The sequence below is a fragment of the Tenrec ecaudatus genome, chromosome 1, assembly GCF_050624435.1.
Source record: "Tenrec ecaudatus isolate mTenEca1 chromosome 1, mTenEca1.hap1, whole genome shotgun sequence".
NCBI classification, from domain to species: domain Eukaryota; kingdom Metazoa; phylum Chordata; class Mammalia; order Afrosoricida; family Tenrecidae; genus Tenrec; species Tenrec ecaudatus.
The window spans coordinates 58754708-58780537 of NC_134530.1; the positions used below are offsets into that span (position 1 = coordinate 58754708).

Consider the following 25830-nt stretch of genomic DNA (forward strand, 5'->3'; position numbering starts at 1 on the left):
TTTGACCCTTGTGGATTTGTTTTAATTTGCTTCGGTTTTATCCTAAATGTACATATGAGCAATTGGTGGTCTGTTTCACAGTCTGCCCCTTGGTCTGGTGTTAGCTGCTGAGCTTGACCTTCTCCATTGTGTTTGCCCACAGATATAGTCAATTTGAATTCCGTGTATTCTTTTTTTTAAACATTTTATTAGGGGATCATACAACTCTTATCACAATCCATACATATACATACATCAATTGTATAAAGCACACCGTACGTTCTTTGCCCTAATCATTTTCAAAGCATTTGATCTCTACTTATGCCCTTTGCATCAGGTCCTCTTTTTTTCCCCTCCCTCCCCGCTCCCCCCTCCCTCATGAGCCCTTGATAATTTATAGATTATTATTTTGTCATATCTTGCCCTATCCGGAGTCTCCCTCCCCCCCCCCTTCTCTGCCATCCATCTCCCAGGGAGGAGGTCACATGTGGATCCTTGTAATCAGTTCCCCCTTTCCCAGCATCGCCCCTCACACCCCTGGTCCTGAAGGTATCGTCCACCCTGGATTCCCTGTGCCTCCAGCTCCCATATGCACCAGTGTACAACCTCTGACCTATCCAGTCCTGCAAGGTAGAATTCAGATCATGGCAGTTTGGGGGAGGAAGCATCCAGGATCTCGGGGAAAGCTGTGTTCTTCATCAGTACTACCTCGCACCCTGACTGACCCATCTCCTCTCCTAAACCCCTCTATGAGGGGATCTCCAGTGGCTGACAAATGGGCCTTGGGTCTCCACTCTGCACTTCCCCCTTCATTCACTATGGTATATATATATATATATATATATATATATATATATATATATATATATATATATAATATTTATTTACATTAAAAAATTTTTTTGCATGATGCCTTATACCTGGTCCCTTTGGCACCTCGTGATTGCACAGGCTGGTGTGCTTCTTCCATGTGGGCTTTATTGCTTCTGAGCTAGATGGCCGCTTGTTCACCTTCAAGCCTTTAAGACCCCAGACACTATATCTTTTGATAGCCGGGCACCATCAGCTTTCTTCGCCACATTTGCTTATGCACCCGTTTGTCTTCAGCAATCGTATCATGGAGGTGTGCAGCCAATGATATGATTTCTTGTTCTTTGATGCCTGATAACTGATCCCTTTGGGACCACATCCTCACACAGGCTGGTGTGTTCTTCCATGTGGGCTTTGTTGCTTCTGAGCTAGATGGCCGCTTGTTTATCTTCAAGTCTTTAAGACCCCAGACACTATCTCTTTTGATAGCCAGGTACCATCAGCTTTCTTCACCACATTTACTTGTTCACCCGCTTTGGCTTCAGCAATTGTGTTGGGAGGGTGGGCATCGTAGAGTGCCAATTTAATAAAAGAAAGTATTCATGCATTGAGGGAGTGCTTAAGTAGAGGCCCAAGGTCCTTCTGTTACCTTAATACTAAACCTATAAATATAGACACATAGCTCTATTTCTATATATATATATATTTGCATTCTGTGTATTCTATCTGGGGAAGTCCAGGGATAAAACCACCTTTGTGCTGTTGAAAAAAAGGGTATTTTCTATGAAGGAGACATTAGTTTTGCAAATTCTATCACGCAAACTCCAGCTTTATTTCTATTACCCAGTCCATATTTTCCAACTCCTGTTCCTTCCTCTGTGTTTCCAGCTTTTGCATTCCAATCACCAGAAGCTATCAATGCATCTTCATTGTAATTCTGATCAAAATCTGTTGGTAGATTTCCTCAATTTCTTAATCACTAGCTTTTGTGGTTGGTGCATAAATTTGAATAATAGTTGTATTGATTGGATTTCCTTGAATTCGAATTGTTATCATCCAATCACAGATAGCATTGTATTTCATGGTGGATTTAGCAAGATCCTTTCTGACAATGAAAGCCACACCATTCCTCTTGATTGTGTTATTTCTGGCACATAGTCCATTTTGAGTGCCCTCAGGCCTGAGGGGCCCAGCTGTTGGCTGTATCTCTGACAAGGTTCTGCTCCCTTTGTTTAGGCTTTCAGTATTTAACAATGCTTCAAAGCTCTGCATACTTTTTTGGAGATTTCTTCCTCCAAAGTGAGGAGCTGAGTCCTTCTTCATTGCTTGTTCCCAGTCTGGAAGCTCTGCTGGAACCTGTTCACTTGGGGTGACTCTGCTGGCATTTGAAATACCAGTGACATCGCATCCAGCATCACAGCAACATACAAGCAACAGTAATGTCACAGTATGACAAACCGACAGACACGTGGTGGATCTTTGCCTTTACTTATGTTTTTCATCTACTTAGGGTGTCCTTCCTACTACCAAAGTAGCTCTGGCTCATTTTTCAAATTTAAGGATTACATCCTGCAGGGAATCTAGTAGAACCTAAGTCTTAACCTGATCCTTCAGGTACAGTTATACCCTCCTCTGGATATGGAGTATTGGAAAAGAATCAGTCCATTTGAATTATAACGCTGGCAGTGAATATTGAAAGTGCCCTAGACTACCAATCTGTCTTGGAAGAAGTACAGCCAGAATGTCCCTTAGAAGGAAGGGCAGCAAGACTTCATCTCATGTGCTTTGGACAGGTTATCAGGAGAGACAGGTCCCTGGAAAAGAGCATCATGTGTGGGGAAGTAGAGGGGCAGTGAGAAAGAGGAGGACTCCTGACAAGATGGATTGCCATAGTGGCTGCAACGATGGGTGACAACGTAAGAACAATTGTGCGCAGGACCGACAGGGTGGTGTTTTGCTCTAGGTGTCGCACCTAGGGTCATTATGAACAGGACCCGGCTCGATGACATCTGACAACAGCGACCCACAGGAAGCCCCTAGATTACATGAACAGTTGAGAGGCTCTTCCTCTGTGATCTCAAAGAGCCCAACACAAACCGCTTTCAGTAGAGATGGAGAGAAAGACCCCGTGTGCGGTGTTTAAGATACGGTATTATCAGAACTTGCTCACTAATTGAGCACATGGAAGAAGGAAACAATTTCCCAGAACCACTAGCACTCATTCGGCCAATCAACGCTGAGGAAGTAAAAGTGATCAAGACCATTCCTAGTCTCAAGAAATTCTCTGACCAATGAAGCAAACAGATGGGTCAACAAAATGTCACTAGAGTAAAATGCCATGGCATTGTACAGAGTTAGAATGCAGAGGTATCCATCCACAGGTAGTCACAGTCAGCCAGGAAGAATCTAGGGAGGCTTCTGAGAAGCAGTTACCCTTGAGCTGAATCTGGAGTGATGGCTTCAAGCAGAACTAAGTGGAACGTGAGAGCACAGACTTACCGATCAGATAGACCTGGGTTCAAATCCTGACTCTGCTGCCTGCTTTACTCTTTGTTTTCAAAAGATAGTAATAGTACCCACCCATCCCCTCAAGTTGTTATGGGTATTAAACGATCTCATTCACTGCCGTGGAGTCAATGCTGACTTACAGCAATGCTATAGGACAGGGTAGAACTGCCCCTGTGAATTTTGGAGATTAACTCTTTACAGGAGTCGAACGCCCCACCTCTCCCCCAAGGAGCAGCTGGTAGTTTCAAACTGCTGACCTTGCAGCTAGCAGTCCAACACATAACCACTAATGAGGATAGAGTGAACTTGGCTCAGTACTTGGCACCTATTAAATGTTCAGCAAATGTTCTTAACATGTTTCATTGCTCCTGTTGTCATGACCTATGTCCATTTACGGTATTAGTCATTATAAAGCCAAAGAGCCTGAGTGACGTCTTCCAGACTTCTGTCTCCTAGATGTTCTCAAATTCATCATTGTGGGAACAGAAAGATTCCTCCCAAGTTGTCTCCCCCAAATCTATGCCAAACCCAAGATGCTGCTTGCTACACATGGTAAATGACTGTACACTAGAAGATCAACGAAAGTAGGTCAGAGGCTGTTCTCCGTAAGGGTATCTAGAGCAACCAGACTGTACAGTCTGACTCACCCTCAGTAGGGCCCACTCCCTTCTGGTATTGTTGCCTTGAAGGAGTGCCCGAAGGCAAGCCCGGGACCACTCAATTGTGCCTACCGAACCCGTGATTAGTTGTGGGGGGCTGGCTACTCCCACACATCATCATCTCTTATCTGGGCCTCCTTAGCCGCTCCTTCAGTGGTCTCTTTACCTTTCCCATCCCATTCTGTTTGCAGTCTTCCAAACCCGTGAAGAAAATCATAAAGCCTCCAGCTTCTCAAGCGCGTCCCCTCCTGGCCCACATCTCCTCCAGACCCTCCAAATCTCTGGCCCAGCCGACACGCATCGCCAACCTTGACCTCTTCCCACAAATTGCCTGCGCACGTGCCCTTCTATGCCTCTGCCCATAATTAGTATCTTCTCTTTCTTGACTGCAAAATTCTAATCATCCTGCAAAACCCAAGTTCAAAGGCCCATCTTGCAGAAGGATGTCTGGATTGCCTAGCTGTAAATGTCCTCTCTTGGTCTCCCCAGTCCCTGTGTGCCCCGTGTGCCGGGCTCCAGTCAGCGTGAGACCAACGCAGGCACGGGGAGGGTCTAATTCTTCACCTACCTATGGGGTTCCATGCCACCACCAGGATGCAACACCCCAAAGAGACCTCGAATCACATGGGAATATTGTAGGCACCATGTCCACATCAAGAGGGCCACACAAGCGACACGGACCTGTTCCTCTGTGCCCACCCCCAGAAACTTTATGATCCCATAACCCTGGCCAGCTTTTGACCCATAAAATGATCATGGAGAGCGCCCTTTTGATCTGGAGTAAGTTGTTTAACTTTGCCAGGCCTCAGTTTCCTCCTCTGTAAACTTGGGGGGAGGGTGTTGGGGGGTGAGAATCATGCCTGCTCTGAGATCCATCTCTAGTGCAAACCTCACCTATATCTCAATTTCAGAGATGAGAAAACTGGCTCGTAGAGGGGTAAAGTGGTCCACACAAGGCCTCACTTGTTAAGCCTGTGAGATGTGGACAGCGAGCAATGAGAAAGCTATGGACGGCGATTCCAAATGGGTGTTCCCAAACGGGCCGCCCATCATTAGACACTTGTGAAAACTCCCTCTAGAGCAGAAAGCCGCCGGCTCAAGTCTTAGGCAGGGCCCAGGAATCTATAGGGATCGGTTCCAAGGTGATTCTCTTTGGGGAATTTCAATCACGTGGGAGTCCACACTCCCTGCCTGTGGTCTCGTGTGAGCATGTGTGTGACCTCTTGTTTTCCATAAAGGATCTTCCCAGTTAGCTGACATCCGTTCATGCCACTACTTACAACCCTTCGGTGGCTCTCCACCGCCCCTGGGGTCCCAGTCTGACGCTCCTGCACTTGACTCCTGACCCTGCACGATCAAGCCCCTGCAGCCCCAGTGCCCCCGTCTCCTCCAGGACTTGGCACAGTTCTTTGTTAATCTGGAACATCCTTCCCCGCCCCCAGCCCCTGTCAGTGGGTAATTCCTAGTCACTTTCCTGGTACTCCCCCCTGTATTTGAACTACTTAATGAGTATTTGTCTGCTTTTTCCCACACCAGAGTAAGCCCTGAGAGTGGAGACAGCCCGTTCAGGAACGTGTTCTTGATAAATGTTTGCTAAATCGATGACCGAGAACCTGTTGGTTCCAAGTTGGCCCAAGTGATAGTCAACCCACCCTGGAAGGCTTCTCCTCCTGCCTCAGGGTGACACACCAACCCCTGAGGAAGACCAGACAGGGAGCTTTCGGTGAAGGGGCTGCCGTTCAACCTTCAGCAGCCCTTTCTGAGCTAAGGCAGCTGTGGTGTCTTCAAGTTCATGTTTGACATTAGATAGATGTGAATCCAGCAGTTTAGCACTGTGACTGGATATATGCCTTAGTCTGTCCCCAGTCAGCTTTCCCAGCTGTTGTAAGGATGAGCTGACTGCTCAGGGCACCCTCTTGCCTGGCGTACAGCGAATATTGGATGCAGTCTAGCCGTCACAATGGGGGTTTGGTTGGCAGTAAGCTTCCCGGGAAAGTTCTGTGTTTGGTTCCCTTTCTTCTCTCCCGGATCTCTCCCTGCCCCAACACCACAGTGCCCACTCAGAGAAGACATCAGAAACTGTGGCAGGAAAACATGAACTTGACCAAGCTTTTCTGAGGTCCATCCACAAACGCGGACCAGAGGGAGCACTGGATTCAACAAACAGCATTTGCTGACTGTGACAATCATCATCATCATCATCATCACCACGGTTAAAGGAGCCCTGGTGGCATTGTTGGGTAAGTGTCACGCTGCTAATTGCAAGGTTTGCAGTTCAAGTCCACCAGCCTTTCCCCGGAGAAAGGTGAGACTGTCTGTTGCTATAAAGAAAAGTTGCCTTAGCAACCCCTCACAGAGTTGCTAGGAATCAGAATCAACTAATTGGCAGTAGGGTTTGGTCGTCATCACAATCACACAGAGAACCCTCCGTTGATCCGGATAGGACTCTCCGTGGCCCGCGTGTCTTACAGTCGATTGATGAACTGCATTCCGCTTGCTGTGACCTTTCAGAAGGAGCTCACCAGGCCATTCATTCGTCTGAGGGCCCCATTACGTAGCCAGCGCTTAACCCTTTTCATCACCCAGGGACACCGCTAATAACCACACTTCCGGTTTATTGAGCACATGTTGTGTGTCAGGCAGTGAGTGCTGCGCGTGTCTCTGGGCGAGCCCTGAAATGACCAGAAGGTAGAAGGGGCGATGGCCTGAACCATGGGAGCGGGGGAGGGGGGAGATTCACACCGTCTTTGACTTCCTCCTCCCTCGCCCCTCCGGGAGGGTCCAGGTGCTCAGTGGGACCCCAGTGAGGCGAGATCCCTTTCTCCCAGCGGGTGCGTGCCCACACCCAGGGCGTAGGCTCCCGCCCCTCACCCGGAGCCCCTAGGCCGGGCAAGAGGCGGCCTCTTCTCCAGAGAGCAGCTGGCTCCGAGTGCAGTTCCGCCGTTTTATTTTTCCTGGGATTCTCAAGGGGGTGTGGGAACAGCCACGGGTGTGGGGAGGGGAAGCCCCCATCTCCCCGCCCCAGCCGCTAGGAAAGGGGAGAGGCCCAGGCGCCCTGGTCCTGGGTTGGCCCAGCCACTGTGACCCCTGGGCCCGGTGGGCTGCGGGCTGAGGGTGGAGCCCCGGGGAGGGGTGGGGGTAGGGGGCGGGCTCCCAGGTGGGGTTGGGGGGATTCTTCATAAAAAGCCACGAAGCTTGATCCCCACGAAGCCCAGCCCCGCGGGGTGGGGGAGGGACGCAGAGCCCAGAGGAGGGACCCAGCCCGGCCTGGCCCCTGGGGGGAGGAGGTGGGGGAGAGTGGCAGAGAAGGTGCCCCGGGCGCAGGAGGTGGGGACAAAGCGTCGGGCCAGGAGGGAGGGGGTTCCAAGTGGTGCGGGGCGCAGGGCGGAGAGGCCCGGCCCCCGGCCCGGCCCTGGCGCCTTCTCGTGGGGGTCAGGAAGGTAAAAAACCCACGAGGGTGACGGGCGTGCGGGGCCGGCGGCGCGGCGCACGGACGGACGGCCGGCGTTCACAGTGACCTCGACGCTGGGCGTACAGTACGGGAGAAGGCCGCGGGCCGGGCCCGGGGCGGGCCGGGCGCGCCGGGCCGCTCACAGCCGGGTCTGGGCCTCGGGGATGTAGATCTCGATGCTGTCGGCGCTCTCGGTGGCCGAGCTGTGGCGGAACGAGGCGGCGCGCTTGGCCGCCAGGAGCCGCTTGCGCGCTTCCTGCCGCTGCCGGTCCACGGAGTCCAGGGAGCGCTCCTTCACCGGCACGCCCCGGCCCCGCGAGGGCTTCTTTGGTATCGGCGGAGGGACCTTCTTTTCCTCCTGCCGGGACAGAGGGCGGCGGCTCAGGCCCGGGCCGGGTGGCCTCCCGGGGCCACAAACGCCGCGCGTAAGGAAACGCCACCGCAGCCGCCACGGGTCTCCCCGGCCGGGCCCGGAGCCCCAGGTGGGTCGGTGCCGGCCAGGTCAAAAGGCTGCATTCGAGCGCCACCTGGTGGTCACCCCGCTCGCGACACCTGGGACCACACGGTCCCCGGAAAGGGTCTGCAGTTCGCCTTGCTGGCACCCGCAACCCACCACCCCGGACAGAGTCATGGAAGTCCCTACACCACCAGGTCGCAGGGTCCGTCGCTGACAAGGTCTAGCTGCACAGCCTCGGAGCTGAAGGCCCTGCCCCCGTGGGCTTGGCCAGAGAACAGGTGGTCTGCGCCCTCTGGAAGCACCAGCTCTGCTCCCTCGACCCCCAGCAGACCCAAGCTCAGGCAGTGATGAGCACGGAGGTCGAGAGGGCAGTCTTTCTGGAAGAAGGACGTTGCCCATCACCAGTCCATGGATGTCCCTGCTGCCCATGGTTCTCTTCTCCTTCCACAGCACACCCCCAACCCCCAGCACGCCTCTCCAGGAAGAGCACTTGGCAGGGCCTGGCCTCCTGGCCTGAAGCGCTACCCACTGTACCTTCTGTTCCAGGAGTTTCCAGCTGTTGGCCTTGAGTTGCTGCAGCTCCAGGAACTTGAGGGTCACATCCTCGATGGAGAGTTGCAGGAGGTCCCAGAAACCCGCCAGGTCCTGGAAGGTGGGCACGGGGAACGCAGTGGGGTCCTGCCAGAGAGGAAGTCAGGGGAGAGACAGTGGGTTTGGGAGGACTGAGCATGAGCCAGGACTAGAGAGAGCCCCCGCACCACACCCCATCTGGTGCTGCTTTCTTGTTGGGGTGGAGGCTAAAAGAGAGACAAAAAAGCCAAGGCCTCTCCCTCTTGGGTCACAAGCATCTGGTCCCACTTCCACACACAATACTCAGAGGTACCTGTGCAGCTACCTGGTCTCACCTCCAGACAGACAGACAGACACACACACACACACACACACACACACACACACACACACACACGGTTACCTGTCAGGTACACAAAGCCAGTCAGCTTCCTTCAAGAGCACTCACCATGCTTTGCTGGCACAGCCGGAAGAACTGCTGAACCTTCTGGGACAGGAGGAGTTGTGTGCTGCCCACAGCACTGCGAATCTTCTCCAGGACTAGAATGCAGAAGGACACTCAGAGAAGGGAGCAACGTGGTTCCTCCCTGGCCCCCAGGCACCCACCCTGAGTGCTGTGCCTCTTCAGTGCATTGGAATATGGATCCATTGTCCAAGTCCCTCCCAGTCCCAGTCCCAGCCCCGGCCCCAACTCCCAGCCAGCCACTCCTATCCCATTCCACCAGACACCAGACATGCTTTCCTTCGTACAACCTATACTTACAGTTCTCATTCTCCTGGTGTCAGAGAAGAGCTGGACGCCAGGCCAGCCTTAGCCAGGGAGAGGCGCCAGCTCAATGGCCACCCATTGACAGAACTCTGCCACTCACCAGTATACAACTACTTGATCCCTTAAGAACTACCAAATAATCTCCGACCCTTGACACTTGTCTTCCCTGTCGAAACCTGGGAGTCGAGGGCAAAGCTGTGTCTCCCTCTGACAGGTCTTGCAGGGAAAGGCCACACCCTCCCTTGGACTAAGGGTGTGTCTGCCTGGCTAGATCTCCGACCTGATCTCAGAGTGATCCACAGTGATCCACATCCCCTTTCTGCCTTGACCTCGAACTCAGTCCTCCCACCTGGATCCTCACACCAGCCAGACTGTAACAATGTCCCCATTGCCACCAAGGGCTTGGTGACTTGGTCACCATCTCCTTGACGGCCCAGTCCTTCTGCCGCCTCAGTTGCCCCTCGCTGCCTCCTTTCACGAGCTCCCAGCATGGTGGACTGCCAACGGTGACCCATCAAGCTCCGGTGCAAAAGAATCAGTACATAAGGCCAGCTCATGCCCGGGGCCAAGGGGATCTTTCATTCTGCTGCTGCTCTGCCGCCCACCACCACCAGCTCTCCGCGGACGCCCAGAGCCCCTCACTCACTCTCCTCCGGCAGCTCATAGTCTTCCGCCTCGCGCTCCATCTGCCGGGACCAGTGCTCCAACTTCTCCACCTCTACTCGCAGCATCTTGATGAACCACTCGCCATCGCGGGGGCAGGGGGACGTGCGGCCCGAGTCGGGGAGGCTCCGCGAACCGCGCTCCATCCAAGAGTCACGGCGGCCGGCCCCGGGGCCGGGAGCGGGGACGGGGGCAGGCCCGGGGGACCCATCGGCGGTCGGTGGCTCGTACGGCAGTGGGTAGCCCTCGCGGTAGGCCCACTGGCCCTGCGTGTGGACGGTGCGGAAGACTGAGTAGGTGGGGGCCCGGGGCCCAGGCTGAGGCTCAGAGGCGTGTCTCTGGAAGGAGCGTCCGAACTGCAAGGCCTTGTCTTCCGTGGCGACTGCGGCCAGACCAGCCAGGCCCTCCAGCTCCAGGTCTGCCTGCACCCCGGCCGTCACGCTGTTGGAGCGCTTGAATCTCGCCCGCCTGATGAGAGAGGTGGCTGTCATCTCTGCCGCCACCCCTCGTCCCCGCCCCAAGCCCCAAAGGAAAAGAAGCCTACAAAGTGATGGGTATTAATCCACACACTGCAAACAGGTTAGGTCTGGCAGCGGGTAAGTACGTGATCTCCCTACCTGTTGCCCGTGTGGGCAGAGCAGATGCGGGGCCTGACAGAAGCGGGATTGTGGGGTAGACCAGAGGATCCAGAGAACTGGCTAGTTCTTAATGAAGCCAGAAAGATTTCACTATTTTTATAAATGATACCGCTGGGCTACTATGGCCTCCTATCTGTCAAGAGGGCTCTGCCCACCCAGCTATAAAACAGCAGAACCAGAATTTGGACCCAGGTCTGCTGGGCTGCCCAGCCCCACCCCCTAAGCCCCATTGCACCAGCGGCTAGCCCACAAGAAATGCCTTGCTAGAAAGGGGGCTGGAAACTCAGTAAAAGAGCCCGTCCCTAGGGATCCACTCCACCCCCTCAGCCCAGAGTTTGGTCAGCCATGGCAGTGGAACTGAATTAAGTTGTTAACAGAAATTTCTTGTCTTTGAATTAGTGGTATGCAAATGATATGCAAAACAGAACATCAGTTGGCTTTGTTCTTTTTTTCACTGGAGTTCAGAGTAGGAGTGCTTTTTTTCCCCTGTGAAGTCCATTCCTGACCCCCTCATACCCCACCCCATCTCCCACCCACCCCAGTACCCGATACATCAGACTGGGGCTAGACGTTGCTTTAAAAAATGGTAGTCAGGGATGGGAGTTGAAACCAAAGTTTGAGATCTAGAAATTCATAGATTGAAAAGAAAATCCATGTCTCCTAAGCTACCGTCACCCACACAGGGGCCAGGGTCAGAAGAGGGAGAGGCTTGGAGGTCCGTTCTAGGGTCCCCTACATCATTTCAGGGATTCCCTCCATCCCACCCTACAATTTGAACCTTCCTCTTGCTGCCCAGGCCTTACTGCTTGCCTGTCTGCTTCCCTCCAGCTGGCGGGCTGCCTGCTGGGAGCCTGTTGCCATAGCAACCAGGCCCAGAAGGATGCTGCAGGACCCAGGCAAGAGATGCACTCATGTGCAATCTCCAAAGAGCACTATGTCCCAGCCCCCACCAAGAGAGAGAATGCATTTGCATTGCCTCCCACGTGTACCACCCTGCCCTGGTCAAGATTTGCAGCATCCTCTCTACCTTGACTACGAGACCGGCCTCCTTCTGGTACCTTTGTCTCCACTCTGTGCAGCACAGAACTATGAATCAGACCAGAGCTCCATCTAGGCCAACGATTTATTTATTTATACATACAAACATAGAAAAGTGTGTGTGTGGGGGGGGGGATGAACTAGCAATTGCCAACATGCCTCGTTAGCTCAAAACCTTGTATATTTTAAGATCTGGGACGCAATGATCGCCCATCAGTCTACCCAAGACCAGAGTGTCATCCTAAAACTGAATTCAAACCCTTGTTTGAAATCCTCTTGTTGTTCCCGCTGCCAACAAGGTAAAGTTCAAACTTCCTAGCCTAGCATTCATCTAAGGCTCTTACGCTTCTCTCCAACCTCCGGCCCCTGCATTTTCCCTGTCCCCCAAGTATACTTTGTCCTGACTCTAAACCTTTGTACAGCCTAGTCCCACCTGAAGTGGCCTTCCTTCTCTTTGTTTCCTGGCCATTCCTGGGATTGAGCTTCCTCTTGCTCTGAGAACCTTCCTGACTATCCCAACACTGATCCTCAACAATCTCCATGCACCTAGCAGCAGCCTCCTTGTTTGGTTAAATCCTTCTCTGTTTCTGATGAAAGGCTTCTGTGTCTAGCTGAACTGGAAGGATGCACCTTGGCTCCCTTTGAATATGTTGGTGCCTCTGAGCTTCTGTGTTCTGTTGGTTTGTTTGGAGCTCCAGCAGTTGCAAATCACATAAGCGAAGGTGAAACTTACCCTGATAAATACATTATTTAAGATCTTCCATCGCTGCTTGCTTTCCTGTTGCCACCAGTAAACACAGATCTGGCTTTTGGTACCAGTGAATTTGCTGCCTTTCACCCCATTCGCTGAGAGGTCCTGAGAGGACACATGCTGCCTTGATGGAAACAGGCCACTAAGTCCAGAACAGAAGTATACATTCCCCAGGGATTTCATGGCTCTCAGGTTGGTGCCCAACTGAGCTCCCTGCATCTGCTTCCAGGAAGATCAAAGACATTGAGATGCTTATGGGATTTCTGGGAGCACAGTCCTCACTAACACCTCCAGCCTGGTGCAGAGATCTGCACAGCACCCGCAGGAGCAAGTCCTCCTTGCACAAGTGGTTTTTAAAACCAGCCGTCTGGGACAAGGTCTCCCCCCAAAAAAGATGAGCAAAGTAATGGGTCCAAGAAAAGGGAGAAAAGGTGTGTTTCCAAGATTAAATTCAAACAAAAACGGTCCAAAGCCCTAGGGAATGCAGACATTTTCAGCGGCCGGTAGAGTCTAAGCCAAAGAAGATGATCAAGTAAACCAGGGGGACGTGATCTAATGGCAGAGAGGAGAGATGAGAATCTCATGAAGAAATGGACAGCCAACCACAGCTGGTGAGGACAGAAAGTGTCCGTGGATTTGGTGATCCGGGAACCAGCAGTAACCAGGGCTGGTAGGACTGTAGTAGAGTGGTGGGAGCAGGCACAGACCACAGTGGGCTATGAGAAAGCGGAGAAAGCCAGGAAAGACAAGGTTTCCAAGAAACTTTTCAGCCAGCAGGATGCACCACCAAGGGAGGGGCCCAGTCCTTGAAAGAAAAGCCTGCTGATCTACTTCCGTAAAGACCACTGAAAACCCTCTGGGCGCAGACCGACTCTGACATACGTGGAGCCATCATGAGTCAGCATCGACTCCATGGCAACTGGTTCGGTTCATTCTGAGATGGTTCCTGAGCCCCATTGTCTTGAAGGGAAAGAACCTACGGGGTCAATAAAAGGCACCCTCAAAGAGATCCACGTGCTAGCCCCTACAGGAGCTGACCTTGCACGGCATCTGAACCGATTACCTGACGAAGAGGTTACCTTGCCCGACAAAAGGGACTTTGTAGGTGTGATTCAGAAATGGGGACATCAGCCTATATTATCCAGATGGAACCTATGGGATCACCCACAAAACCCGCTGCCAAAGAGAGGATTCCAACTCAGAGTGATCCTATAGATTGAACAAAGTAAAATTGGCCCCTGATGGTTTCAGAGACTGTGCCTCGTCAAGGTGTCAGACGGCTTAATCTTTCTCCCATTGAGTGGCTGGCATACTTGAACTTCTGACCTTCAGTTACAGCTGAGTGCTTAACCCATGAGGCCACCAGGGCTCCTTAATGTCATCACATGAGTCATTAAATGTGAAAGAGGAACCAGGAAGGCCAGAGAGTGAACACGTAATAAGAGAAGCAAGGTTAGAACAATGCCATGTGAGAACTCAGCCCCCCATTTCTGCCTTTGAAGATGGAAGTCTGGAGAAGCTGAAAAGGCACCTGGCCCTCCCCTCAAGCATCCGGGCTGAGGGTACTGATGGGAGTCAAGTCAGGCGAGGGGAAAGGGAGAGGACACATCTAGGGGAGCACGTGGGTGGGGAGCGGGGAATAATGAAAAATATGCCACATTGGCCCAGGGTTCTGGGCGCATCCTGGGGACCCAAGCCAAGTGCCCTTGAGCACCGGGGCATTGAATCCTGGGTCTTCAGGGGGCACAACACGCTCCAAAGGGCACACAAGAGAGGGCCGATGCGGAAACGCCACGAGGAGAACGGGACTCTGCCTCAAACCCGCCTGACCCTGAGGACCTGAGACTGAAAATCCAGGGTGTTTGAAGAGGCAGAAGATGGCTATACCAAGAGCATTGAACTGTGGGTAGATGGACAATCATTGCCTTACTACATCAATGCCCGATACGCTGTATTAAGATATATATTATTCCTGCAAACCTGGGACTGACATTCTCAGTGAATATTATTGTAAATTTTCCCTGCCAACCAGCTCTCACTGTTTGTGTAAATAGAGTCCAGCCATGAAAGGATTAATTTTGCATAGGTGAATAATTCTGGTATTGTGATATGGAGTTCCCCTATGTTGGCCCAATATCCCACTCTCAGCAGTGCTTTTAAAAATTACTACCAGGAGCTAATCAATGACAATAGTAACCAAAGATCTTTATGCCCCAGGGAGGTTATTGATAAGACTCTCTACCATAGATTCACAAGGAGGTCGCCATAGGGAGCCAAAGGTAGATTTAAACAAACAAACAAACAAACAAACCATAGATCCAGGAATGGGTTTGGGTTTTCACTAAATCCTAGCTTAAGAACAATTAGTTCTGTACATTCTTTGCCCTGCTCGATACTCACCCTCAGGAAGGGAACACAGAAAATATGGGTGCTATAGGAAAATGTGATGAAGACATTAGAAGGTGCCTAGCTATCAAACAGAAGAGCATCTGGGGTCTGAAAGGCTTGTTTCCAAACAAGTAGCCATCTAAGTGAGATGTCAACTAAGTCCACAAGGAAGCAGCACACCAACAACAGTGATCAAAGGATTGCAAACAATATCATCTGAAGCCGAAGAAGGGAATCCTGTCAGAGCCTAAACTGTGAGATTCTGGTTTGCAGAAGGCTATAGGTGACAGTGGGAGTCCGAGGTACATTTGTGAGCTCTACATAGGAAAAAGCCTCCACTGATTTCCCTCTGTCCATAATACAGGGATGGGAGGAAACTGGTTACCAAACAGACTGCATTGGAGAGATGACTCCAGAAGATCAAAACGATAAACCTGACTTGAACAGTTAACCCTTGTCAGTTAACCCACGCCTCTGATGCACGTTGAACATAATCTGGTTTTCAACACTTTTGGTATGATTTTTTGTTTGATTGTTCAAATTGGGATTTATCTCAGATATATTTTGTCCATCCAAGGTGACCCTCTTAAATTTTTGTTATACGTTTTTCCAGTTTGCAGTTTATGAAACCCAGAACTGATGACCCTATAGCAAGCAAGTACAATAAGGGTTCAGTAGGGTGAGTGGGGCGGGTTAAGGGAGCTGATGTCAAGGAGTTCAAGAAGGAAGCAAATGTTTTAGAATTGATTGTGGCAACAATTGTACAACACTGCTCGATGTGGTTGAACTATGGAATGATATGCTATCTGTATTAGCTTTGAGTGAAACAATTTGGGGGGAAGAAAAATGTGTATGAATTGTTGAATGGAAAACTTATTTGCTCTGTAAACTGTCATCCAATTTACAATAACAATTAAAAAAAAAACTAAACTCTAATTCTCTGGGCACCTAAGATGGGCTAGGCTAAGCACATTACATGGGTAAGCATGTTGGGTCCTCACTGTATTTACAGATAAGAAAACTAAGGCATGGGGAGGGCAAGTGACTTCCCTAAGAACAAGATAGGGACAGCTGTCAAGTTAGCAGCTGACACACCACAGAGGACACTTCATCAATCATTACACTCCATGGTTTGCCTAAGATGAAGCTGCCGGAGGAGGCCAAGGATGAGATGCAAGGAAGTTGGGAGCAGAAAGCTTTCCCACCAGGTGGCCTCCAGCATCACAGTGAAGTGATTGGGACCCTTGGATGCTGTAAGTTCCTGGCAGTCAACGGAAGAATGAGAATGAGCAGCCACTGGCGGGGTGGTTAGGCATGAGTACTCTGGAGCCAGACTGCTGGGGCCAAACCCCAATTCTATGACTTGTACCTCAGTTTCCTCACCTATACATGAGTATACTATTCCATTCTGTGTAGAGAGCTTGGACTGTCACCTGGCTCATCATGGTAACTGTTAGCTCTTACAGAGAGGGGGACAAGTTTGGAGCGCTCGCTGAAAAGAAAGGGTGATGGACAAGCCAAAATGATCCGGCTGCGGCTCTGAGGACCGAGCCTGAGCATTGTCGTCCATCAAGATCGCTGTTGCTCATTCCCATCTGCTTTCCCATGGCACTAACACAAATCCTCTTTGATACTCCATATCACGTGGTATCAGTTATTTGCATATCTGTATCCCAGGCTCAACAGTATGTAGGACAATGGCTCACATATAAACACTGGTTGGTTGATTGGTTGGTTGGTTGGCTGGGAGGAATGTGACTGGAGACTACTAAGTATCATCTCCTCCCATTATCCATTCTCCCTTTCTTCGTTATAATAGGATGCCACAATTTTATAGCTTGATACATGCTGCTTAGAATAAAGATATGTTTTTACCGATCTCCTTGGAGCTGAAAGCAGCCCTGTGGCTAGCTTCTAGCACACTGGGTATAAACTGAAGTGGTAAGGGAGATGTTCTTAAAAGAAGAGGACACACCCTATTTCGTCCCTTCCTCCTTTATGCTGACCCACTTGCAGATGTGATGGCTGGACCTCCAGCAGCCACGTAGGAGCAGGAGGTAGAAGTCACATGGTGAGGCTAGGAGAGCAATCAGATAGAAGGAGCCTGGGTCTTGACACTGTGAGGACCTAGCAGTCCTCAACTGACTTGCCCCGCACGTCTTCCAAGCAAGAAAGACATGAATTTCTCTCGTGTCGAAGTCAGTGGCAACTGGGGGTTTTCTTGCAGCCAAACCTGAGCTAACTATTTTGTTGTTGTTGTTGTTAGGTGACAGCAGGTCAATTCCAACTTACAGTGGCCTCATGTGTGCAGGACAGACGTACTGACATATGGTCAGGAGAGACCCGGCCCTGGGGAAGGACCTCATGTTTGGTAAAGTGGCAGAGAGTGAAAAAGAGGACGGCCCTCAACAAGATGGGTTGACGCCGTGGCTGCACCAATGGGGATCAGGCAGAAGAACAATTTTATGAGAACAGCGCAGGGCTGGGTGGTGTTTTGTTCCGTTGTGCACGGGGTGGCTATGTGGCAGAACCAATTCTAGGGTACCTCGCGACAACCACATGTGTGCAGAGCAGAACTGTCCCACAGGGGTTTTCAAAACTATGACCTTTCGGGAGCAGACTTCCAGACTGGTCTGCCAAGGCACCTCTGGGTGGATTCAAACTGCCAACCTCTCAGCTAGTCATTGAGCTCTTAACCATTTTGCACCACCAAGGACTCTAACTGTAAGGGATAACTTTTCAGGGTAGTTAATGTCCCTGTTTCGTTCTGGATTTGGCAGGCGTCCTTCCCATTTGCTGTGGTCCTTCAGCCGAGCTGGATGGAAACGGGCTTCAGTTATGAGTCATCAATAATCCATAACGTCTTCCCCCATGATTTTCTCACAAGGCTGAGGAGCTTCATCCCCTGAGCCCACCTTGAGTTTCCCAGGGTAACAGTGATCGATTTCCTGATGATTCTGAGAGCTGCGATCATGGTTGCTTCAGGGAGACTTGACTACTGTGATTCTCTAAGGGATCGCACAGAAAACCTCTGGGAAGAAACTGGATTGTCCCAAGAGACACAGTGCACAAGAAATGCTTAGCATCCAGGAGCTGTCAAAAGAGGTTTTTTCCAGGGGTATTTGTCAGCAGGCTGGGGAGCAGCAGGGAGGGAGGTGGGCAGGGAGGAAAGGGGCAGTGCCGTTTCAAGCACTGTCCCCGTCTCTGTAGAAACCCACCCCCCTCGCGGAGACAGTACCTTGAGTGGCTGAACATACCATCACTCAACAGCCCCACAGCCCATCTCCCCAGCCTGGGGCCTGGGAGGCTAGACTAGGCGGTTTGAGAGGAGCCGTGAAGGTCAAAAACTGTCCTTGGAGCTGAATGCTGTGGAACAGAGGCGGTGTGCACGGTAGGGGTGTGTGGCCAACCAGCTCTTCATCTTTTCAATTTTTAAATGTTTAAATTCTTGGAATTTAATTTCACAAGGATGGACTCTTCCTTCTCTGGGCTCACGGGACTCTGCTCTTTTAGCACGGCCTTTACCACTGCGCCAACACTGGAAATGATCAGGACGGGGGTGGGAGAGGGTCTGCACAGAATCTTCCACTGCACTGGGTGGGCACATGCAGGTGTAGAGAAGGAGGCCATGTAAAAACGACATGGACATACTTGTACCTTTTTTTTTTTAAGGCCTTAGTGTTTATGTGGTAAACAAATTGAATCGGGCATCCTGGCTTCTTGTGGTTTGCTAAATCTGGAAACACAGGTAAAAGGTAAGGTCTTAGCGAGAGGAGTTAAATATGAAAGAATCGGGGGGTGGGGGGATCCCAATGGTTTGAGAGGTGGAGGCCCTGGGAGCAGTCTTCAAATTCTCAGGACATCGCTGCATTCTTTCATCAAGATCCAGAGTCTGCGGGGTCTGGGGGAGCAGGACTGGTAGGGCACCTTGAGACAGAACGGGTAACCATCTCTTAGGTATGTCCCCTCCCACCATGGGTCCCTGACATATGCTATCTCAAGCACTCTTGTCTTCTAATTCTACTGCATTAATTACTGCCCATCCTGCTCAGATCTCTGCTCAGATGTCAATTCCTCTGCGAAGTCATGCCTGACCCCTCAGACTCTTTCTAATCGTGATGCACATACCTCTTCTTTGTGGTACCTGAAGACATGAATGACACCGAAACCATTCTACCTCATTTATGAAATCCTTAGAACACGGCAGTAAGCTTCACACGGGCAGGGATTCAGGGTTCTGCTCACAATTTGGTTCCGAGTGCCTAACACAGTACTTGACGGCCATCAAGCGGACAAAGCAATCTCGAGCGGGAGTGGAATGGAGATGGAACTGGCAGGGTATCATCCCCACCCTTGTATATTTCCAGACCAAGTCACCCATAAGGAGAAAATGGAAAAAGGGACAGGTCGCTATGGACAACTCCCAGGTATAAGTGGGACAAAACTCAAAAAATTAAATTCACTGTCATTGAGTTGGCTCCTGGTAACCCTAGAAGACAGAGTAGAACTGCCCCCGTGGGTTTGCAAGGCTGTAAATCTTTACAGGTAGAGAACGCTTCTTTTTTCCTCCAAGGAGAGGTTAGTGGCTTCAGACCGCTGACCTTACAGTTAGCAGCCCAAAGCATAACCCAGTACGCCACCAGGGCAGCAAGTTTGATTTTCTCACCCACGGGGTTGGCAGAGAACTCCTTGAAAAGACAAGGAAGGAGAGGTCTTGCCTCTCTGGCAATTTTTAGTTGAGAGACAGACAAACAGACAATGGGACCCGTTGAGATGGGAGAAAGGACAAGAGAGTCCAGGAAAGTGGGGCAGCATTGGCTAAGAGTTCCGCCCTGGAGGTCTGCCCAGAAAGTTTCTGGTCTTCCTGGCTCCCTTTTATGTACCAGTTGGGGAATGGTGTGGGGTGAGTCAGACTTACCGTGCCAGGGACATAAGGGACAGAAAGGCAGGTGCAGGTGCACGACGAAGGATGCCTGTAGCTGACAAGTGAGAGAGCCTAGCCAAAGACAAGTGCCAGCATTCTCTCCCCACCTGTCAGTCCTCCTAAATCCCCGCTATAACCTGTCCTAGGCAATTGGGTTTTTTCACACATTGATTGAACACCTCTTTGCCCTCACCCCCCATGTGCCTCCACGCCACCAAGACCTCCGCTAGCACTGATAAAGACCTCATGCTCAGCCTGTCCTTACCCCTCCCGGACTTGTACTCCCGAATGCTTCATGCATTAGTGCACTCCTCTCTCTCTCTCTCTCTCTCTCTCTCTCTCTCTCTCTCTCTCTCTCTCTCTCTCTCTCCCTTTCTCTCTCTCTCTCTGACACAAACAGCCAAGTTCAGACAGCTGATCAACAGAGTGAAGTGAACCAACTTCAGCAGTTCCCACCCATGCCCCAAACCCAGAGAAGTCCTGGGTGAAAAACAAATCAAAAGGTCTTACCACGACAATGCCACACTTGAGAATGGGAAGGAGGAACACTTAGGTGTCAGAAACCAAGAGGAAATCAAAAGCCTAAGTCGCTGAGAGGAAGTCTAAGCCAAGTGTCCACAGGAAGAGCGGACCCGTCATAGGCTGGAGTCTAGATAGTCATGCCGAGGGAGGACGAACGCAGAGGGCGCTAGCCTGTGCAGCACAAGGCGCTGGAGGCAGACCTCTGCCGAGAGCCAGCTGCCCAGAATGGCCGTCTCATCTACAAACCCCGGCTAGAAAAACCCTTGCCTCTGATTCAGGATTGGGGCCTGGAAGTAAGGTGCTGGGAAATCAGAACATGATGGATGTTTGGTGTGGAGATGTGGCGTTCTAACAGGTACTACCAGGGAAATGCGGAAACCACAAGTGGAGCTATTCGCTTGAAAACTGGTCCCAAGCTTGAGAAGTACTTCAGCCTGAAGGAAATTGAACCCAAGGGAAAAAAGTGAGCAGCGGCTGGTCCGACTGCAGCGGGGTCACAACCAATGATCACAGCCAGTTACAGTTCCTTTGTTCCTTCGCCACCTCCACTGCTTCACTTGACCGGTCTTTAATAAAAAAATTTTTTAATAAAAAGAAAAAAGTGAGCAGTAACAAGCAATAGAGAAAACAAAAATAGTTAAAATGTGAGTAAATCTAAAATATCGAACCATCAAAGAAGGTAGACAAATCATGTCAGACAGAACATTTAGATAGAAGTCTAAATAGATCGTTAATCAGAAAATATACAAATGGAATAAATCTGTAGCTCCATGCTGCTTACAAGCAAGGTATGTCAAACACAAGGATAGAGGAACACTGAAAATAGAGGGACATATTGGCAAAAAGAACCAGAAGAAAGCAATAATAGGCTGAAAGCAAATCATTAGCAGAGATGGGAAGCCCCTGTTCCGTGATGAAAAAGCCAACCCCGCGAGAAGGTACCACAATCTCAAGCCTGACTGCTTCTCAGCAACACATCCTCCAGGCTAAAGTGGAAATTAATAAAATTACCAGGGAAAAGGACTCATCCACAATCCTGTTGAGACATTTTTAACACCCCTCTCTCAGAGCTGGTAGACCACACATTCAAAAAAAATCATGAAAGATAAACATTTGAAAAATACAGTCCATAGTCTGATGTATTATTGAGGAAGCCTCGGCAAGCTCTCAGGAGTGTTCATCATTGGAGCACATCCGTGCCTGATGCTCCTCCAACTCTTCCCTGCTTTCCGCTCCCTCCCTGGGACACTTCCCCCCAAACAGCTCCAGCCATTCTTCCAGTCTCAGCTTAAATGCCACTTCGACTACATAAAGCCCCTCTCTCTTCACTCACTCACTGCCATGGACTCCATTTCAACTCGTTGCAACCCCACAGGACAGGGTGGAGCGGTCTTGTGGGTGTCAGAGGCTGTAAATATAGACCAGAGGAAGGTGCCGCCTCTTCCTTCAGCAGAGCAGCTGGTAGTTCCGAACTGCTGACACAGCAGTTCGCAGCCCAGTGAGTAACCCACCATGCCGCCAGCACGCCTTCCTCCCTCTTAGCATCTTCTTTATTTCGTTCATCATCCAACCATAATGGAAAAAAATTCCATTACATATCATCTACGATATGTAAATGTATATATAGTTTTAATGACATGCAATTTACATATCATACATTTCAATGGTTTAAGTATATTAGAGTTGTGTATTCATCACCACAATCAATTTTAGAATTTTTCTTCATTCTTCTATCCATTATTATTAGCTCCACGTTACCCCTCAGTATCCTCTGCCATACCCCTAAGGAGCTATTAATCTAGTTATTGTCTCTATACATTTACCTACCCTGGATTTCATGTAAAGCAAATCATACCAAAAGCCCCAGGCAAAGCAACAAAGTAAAGCACAAAAGAACCTCAATCCAAAAGACAGCACAAAACCCCAAAAACCAAACTCACTGCCATAAAGCCAATTCTGACTCATAGTGACCATACAGGGTAGGGTTTAACTGTGAGTTTCTAATACTGCATCTTTTTACAGGAGTAGAAAGCTTCATCTTTCTCCCAAGGAGAGGCTGGTGGTTTTGAACTGCTGACCTTGTGGTTCGCAGCCCAACTCAAAACCCACAATGCCACCAAGATGGCTCAGAGAAAGCAGAAAATAAAAACTATAACAATTTTAAATGGTTCAAAAAGTAGAACCATTTAGATGTGTTAAATGTGTTTAACCTAACAGTATCTTCAGTAATCCACTTTCTAATGCACTCTGCCTCTGAGCAAGACGATTCACATCCCTGGTCAATGGTCTAAAGGAATTCAATGGAGACCTACTCCAAGTGAGGACTCTCAAATGGAGTTAGGCTCTCACTGTCATGGATAGCCTTCTGCAAGCCATGTGCTTAGAATTTACGTTCTGATACAATTATCTCCTCTGATCTTGGATTTTTATTAGTGTAAATATGTTTTTATTTATGAATTATTTATTCATAACCTCAATTTCCCCCTAGACCATAAATTCTAAGAGGGCAAAATTCATGTCTCTGATGCACTTGAAACAATGCATGAGATCTTCCACATGCTTTGAAAGCCAATTAATAAATGCCAGATGCTTAATAAATATTCTCGGCCAAACTGCATGGCAGAATTTGCTGATTTAGCAGGGGTCTCAGCTAGATGCCAGCTGCACTCTTCCCCACATTCAGGCTTGTCAAACGGGTAGGGGAACCTTAAGCGCCTATCTGGACGAGGGACCAAGAAGTCTCCGGAGGAAGCGCGAGGAGCACCTGAGCTTGCTCCATGGTCAACCTGGCAGCTGGAGGGTGGGGACAGGCTGCTTAGCACAGGCCTGCAGCCAGCCATGACTCCCATCCCACCTCTCAAGCGTTAAGTCGTAAGCTCAAGGAATCATGTTTGCCAATAAAATACGGCTTTTCTGTGATCTCTGTAAGATTTAAAGGAATGGCAGTCCAAGCCTGGGGAGGGCCACACGGGCAGCTCGCGATCACTCTCGATGAAGGCATTTACAGCCCCAGGAACGGCCGAAACTGTGAGGAGCCAAAGCAGGAATGGAGAAAAATGGTGAATCCTCGCAGGAGCTACAAGATGTAAGCAGCACATCCCCAAGGTTCCCAAAAATAGTCAGGAGAAGCTTGGGGTCCAATAATAGCAACTGGGAACAGCTGCTGGGACTGCTACTATGACTTTTGTTTTATTTCTCTAGTGGACTTGGCCTGGGAGAAAGAATACCTTAAGCCCCTTCTTGCTTGCCCCAGGCCGGTTCTCAGACAGCACACCTAAGGTCACTGAACTGTTGGCATCACAGCCTGAAAAAACAGATGGGCCAATCTGGTACTGCCATGTGGCCAGTAGAGAACGTGCCTTCCCCCAGGAGCTCAACCATAGAGCGGTGCTTCCTAGTGTTGGCGCTAGAGCTTCCAGGGCTAACTTTTCCATCAGAAATTACAGAAGCTATGTTTCCGAAGCCACCTCAAGCCAGCATGGTAACTGCCATCGCTGGTACACCCCAGGCTCCAGCATATAACAGGTGCCCCGAATGCTTAAGTGCTCGTGTGAGCCAAGTGAGGAGATGCGTTATGTCTGCCAGGGGGCCCTGAAAGGCAATCTCCATGCTGATTTTCATTTTGTTGTTATTTTAAATTGCTGTTGTTGAGCTCACACACTCGTGCAGCACATGGTCCAACAGGGGGTCAGGAGAATCCTAAAAAGGACAATTTTTGGAGGCCTGCTCAGTACCTATCTATACCTCTGGCCCTCACCTCCCCACACTAACCAACCAACCAACAACAAAAAAATGCAAGGCCATAAAGTTGATTCGGATTCACGGGGACCCGCACATGAGCACGCCACACGGGTTGCTTGACTGATCCTTATGGTAGCAGATCACCAGGCCTTTCTTCCACGTCATTTCCGGACAGCCTTGATCTGCCAACCTTTCAGACAGTGGTTGAAAACAAACCATGTAGGCCCCTCCGGGACACCTGGCCCTTCCATAGCATCCTGTGTATTTCAACCTGGTGTGTCTGCCTCAGAGCACCTGGGACAGGCCTGGATACAAGGACTCTCTACTGCCCTGATGGTACCTCTGTGGATCGCCTCTATAGCTATTCTGGCTCCTCCCTAGTCAAAAGCCTGGGTCTCCCTTCTCAGAAGAATGAGCAACAGGGCTTGGTGAAGGCCTCTCTTTCCTCTTCCCCACCCCAAACCAAACTCAAACCCAAACCCGCAGCTATCAAGCCAATTCTGACTCACAGTAACCCTATATAGGATTAAACCCCAAAACCAAACTCACTGCCATAGTCAATATTAACTCACAGTGACCCCTGTGGGTTTCTGAGACCATAACTGATTACGGGAGAAGAAAGCCCAGGCCTTCTTCCTCGGAGCGGCTGGTGGTTTCAAACTGCTGACCATGGAGATTGTAGTTCAGCGCATCACCACACACCTACAGGGTTAATTTTTCCCACCTAGAGGTTGTAAATCTTTCTGGGAGCAGACAGCCTCATCTTTCTCCCTTGGAGTGGCTGGTGGTTTTGAACCACTAACCTTGGGTTTAGCAGCCCAACACTTACCCTACAGCACCACCAGTTCTTCCACAAGGAACCATGGGGTGTGCCCCCCCTCCCCCCCCCTCCGGCTTACCTCTTGTCCTCTTCCACCTGAACGCCGATGGAGTGGAACTCTCTTCGGCTCCTGTTCTCTGTGTCTGAGTCTGAGATAGTCTCCACCTGGGGGAAAGGTGGCTATGTCCATGGCTGGTGTGGTCCAGGTGGCCCTACCTACCCTGCAAACCTTCCCAGGGAGAAGGGCCAGCAATGGATGAGCCCTAAGCCAACTGGCAGATTCTGCACGGTCAGCCCAGATGAATGAGAGACCCACGCGATGGGGGCGGTAAGGTGGCACCGTGAGCGCATTGAGAGGGGTGATTGTGATAGGATAACGGACAGTGAGGTGGAGTGGAACTGGTTGGAGCAGCCTGGGTGTGGACCTGTCACCGAGTGCACCTGCAGCTCTGAAAGCAAACCCTGGAAAAGGTTTAGCTATCCCAAAGGTTCCGTTGCCAAACACCCCTAAACTATTCCCAACCGGCCAAGGATGGAGTTTCCCTTACCTGCACCCCAATAGACGGCCGCCACTTCCGCTGCCGCGCCAGGCTCCGCAGCTCCTCCCTGCCAGGGATGGTCTTGATGATGAGTGTGGGGGGCTTGGGGCTGGCCCGGGGTGGGACCGGCGCCAACTCCAGCGTGCGCGCGCCCATGGCGGGGCCGTCCAACCCATCCGCCGAGCTGCAGCGCCGGGCGGGCCCCTCCGCCGCAGTGAAGCTCTCGTGGGCGGAGTCGGTGCTGCTCTGGGCGGTGATGGAGATGCGGGGCGGGGCCTGGCTTCCCGGCGGGATGGGGGGCGGGGCCTTTCTGAAGTTGAAGGCTGTGGCCAGGCAAAGGAGAGACAGCAAAGGAGAGCCGCGAGTTTTGCAGACATCCCACGTCCACCAACCCGCCCAGGCGCGGTCCCACAACCCTGCAGCCACGTATCCCACGAATGCCACTGCTGCTGCCACGTGCAGAGCCCATACTTGTTCCTCCAGTCACCAGGCCAGGGGAGGCCAGGGGCCTGCGCAGTGTCACACAGCACCGCGGTGGCTCGGGCCAGAACCAGAACCCGAACCCTGAGGGCACCCGGCTTTCCCGCGCAGGGCCAGGCCAGA

The 25830-nt window shown here is 50.8% G+C and overlaps 1 protein-coding gene across 1 annotated transcript in view; it reads right to left on the reverse strand.

Moving 5' to 3' along the window:
* Nucleotides 1-6616: 6616 nt before the first annotated feature.
* Nucleotides 6617-25830, reverse strand: part of DLGAP3 (DLG associated protein 3) — a 42753-nt gene continuing 23539 nt past the window's right edge. The window contains exons 5-10 of the mRNA XM_075539098.1: nt 25237-25550; nt 24768-24853; nt 9850-10334; nt 8883-8974; nt 8399-8542; nt 6617-7765 (exon numbers count right to left, since the gene is read on the reverse strand). Of these exons, the coding sequence (XP_075395213.1) occupies nt 7547-7765; nt 8399-8542; nt 8883-8974; nt 9850-10334; nt 24768-24853; nt 25237-25550 (1340 nt within the window). The 3' untranslated portion in view covers nt 6617-7546. The remainder of the gene's footprint in view (nt 7766-8398; nt 8543-8882; nt 8975-9849; nt 10335-24767; nt 24854-25236; nt 25551-25830) is intronic.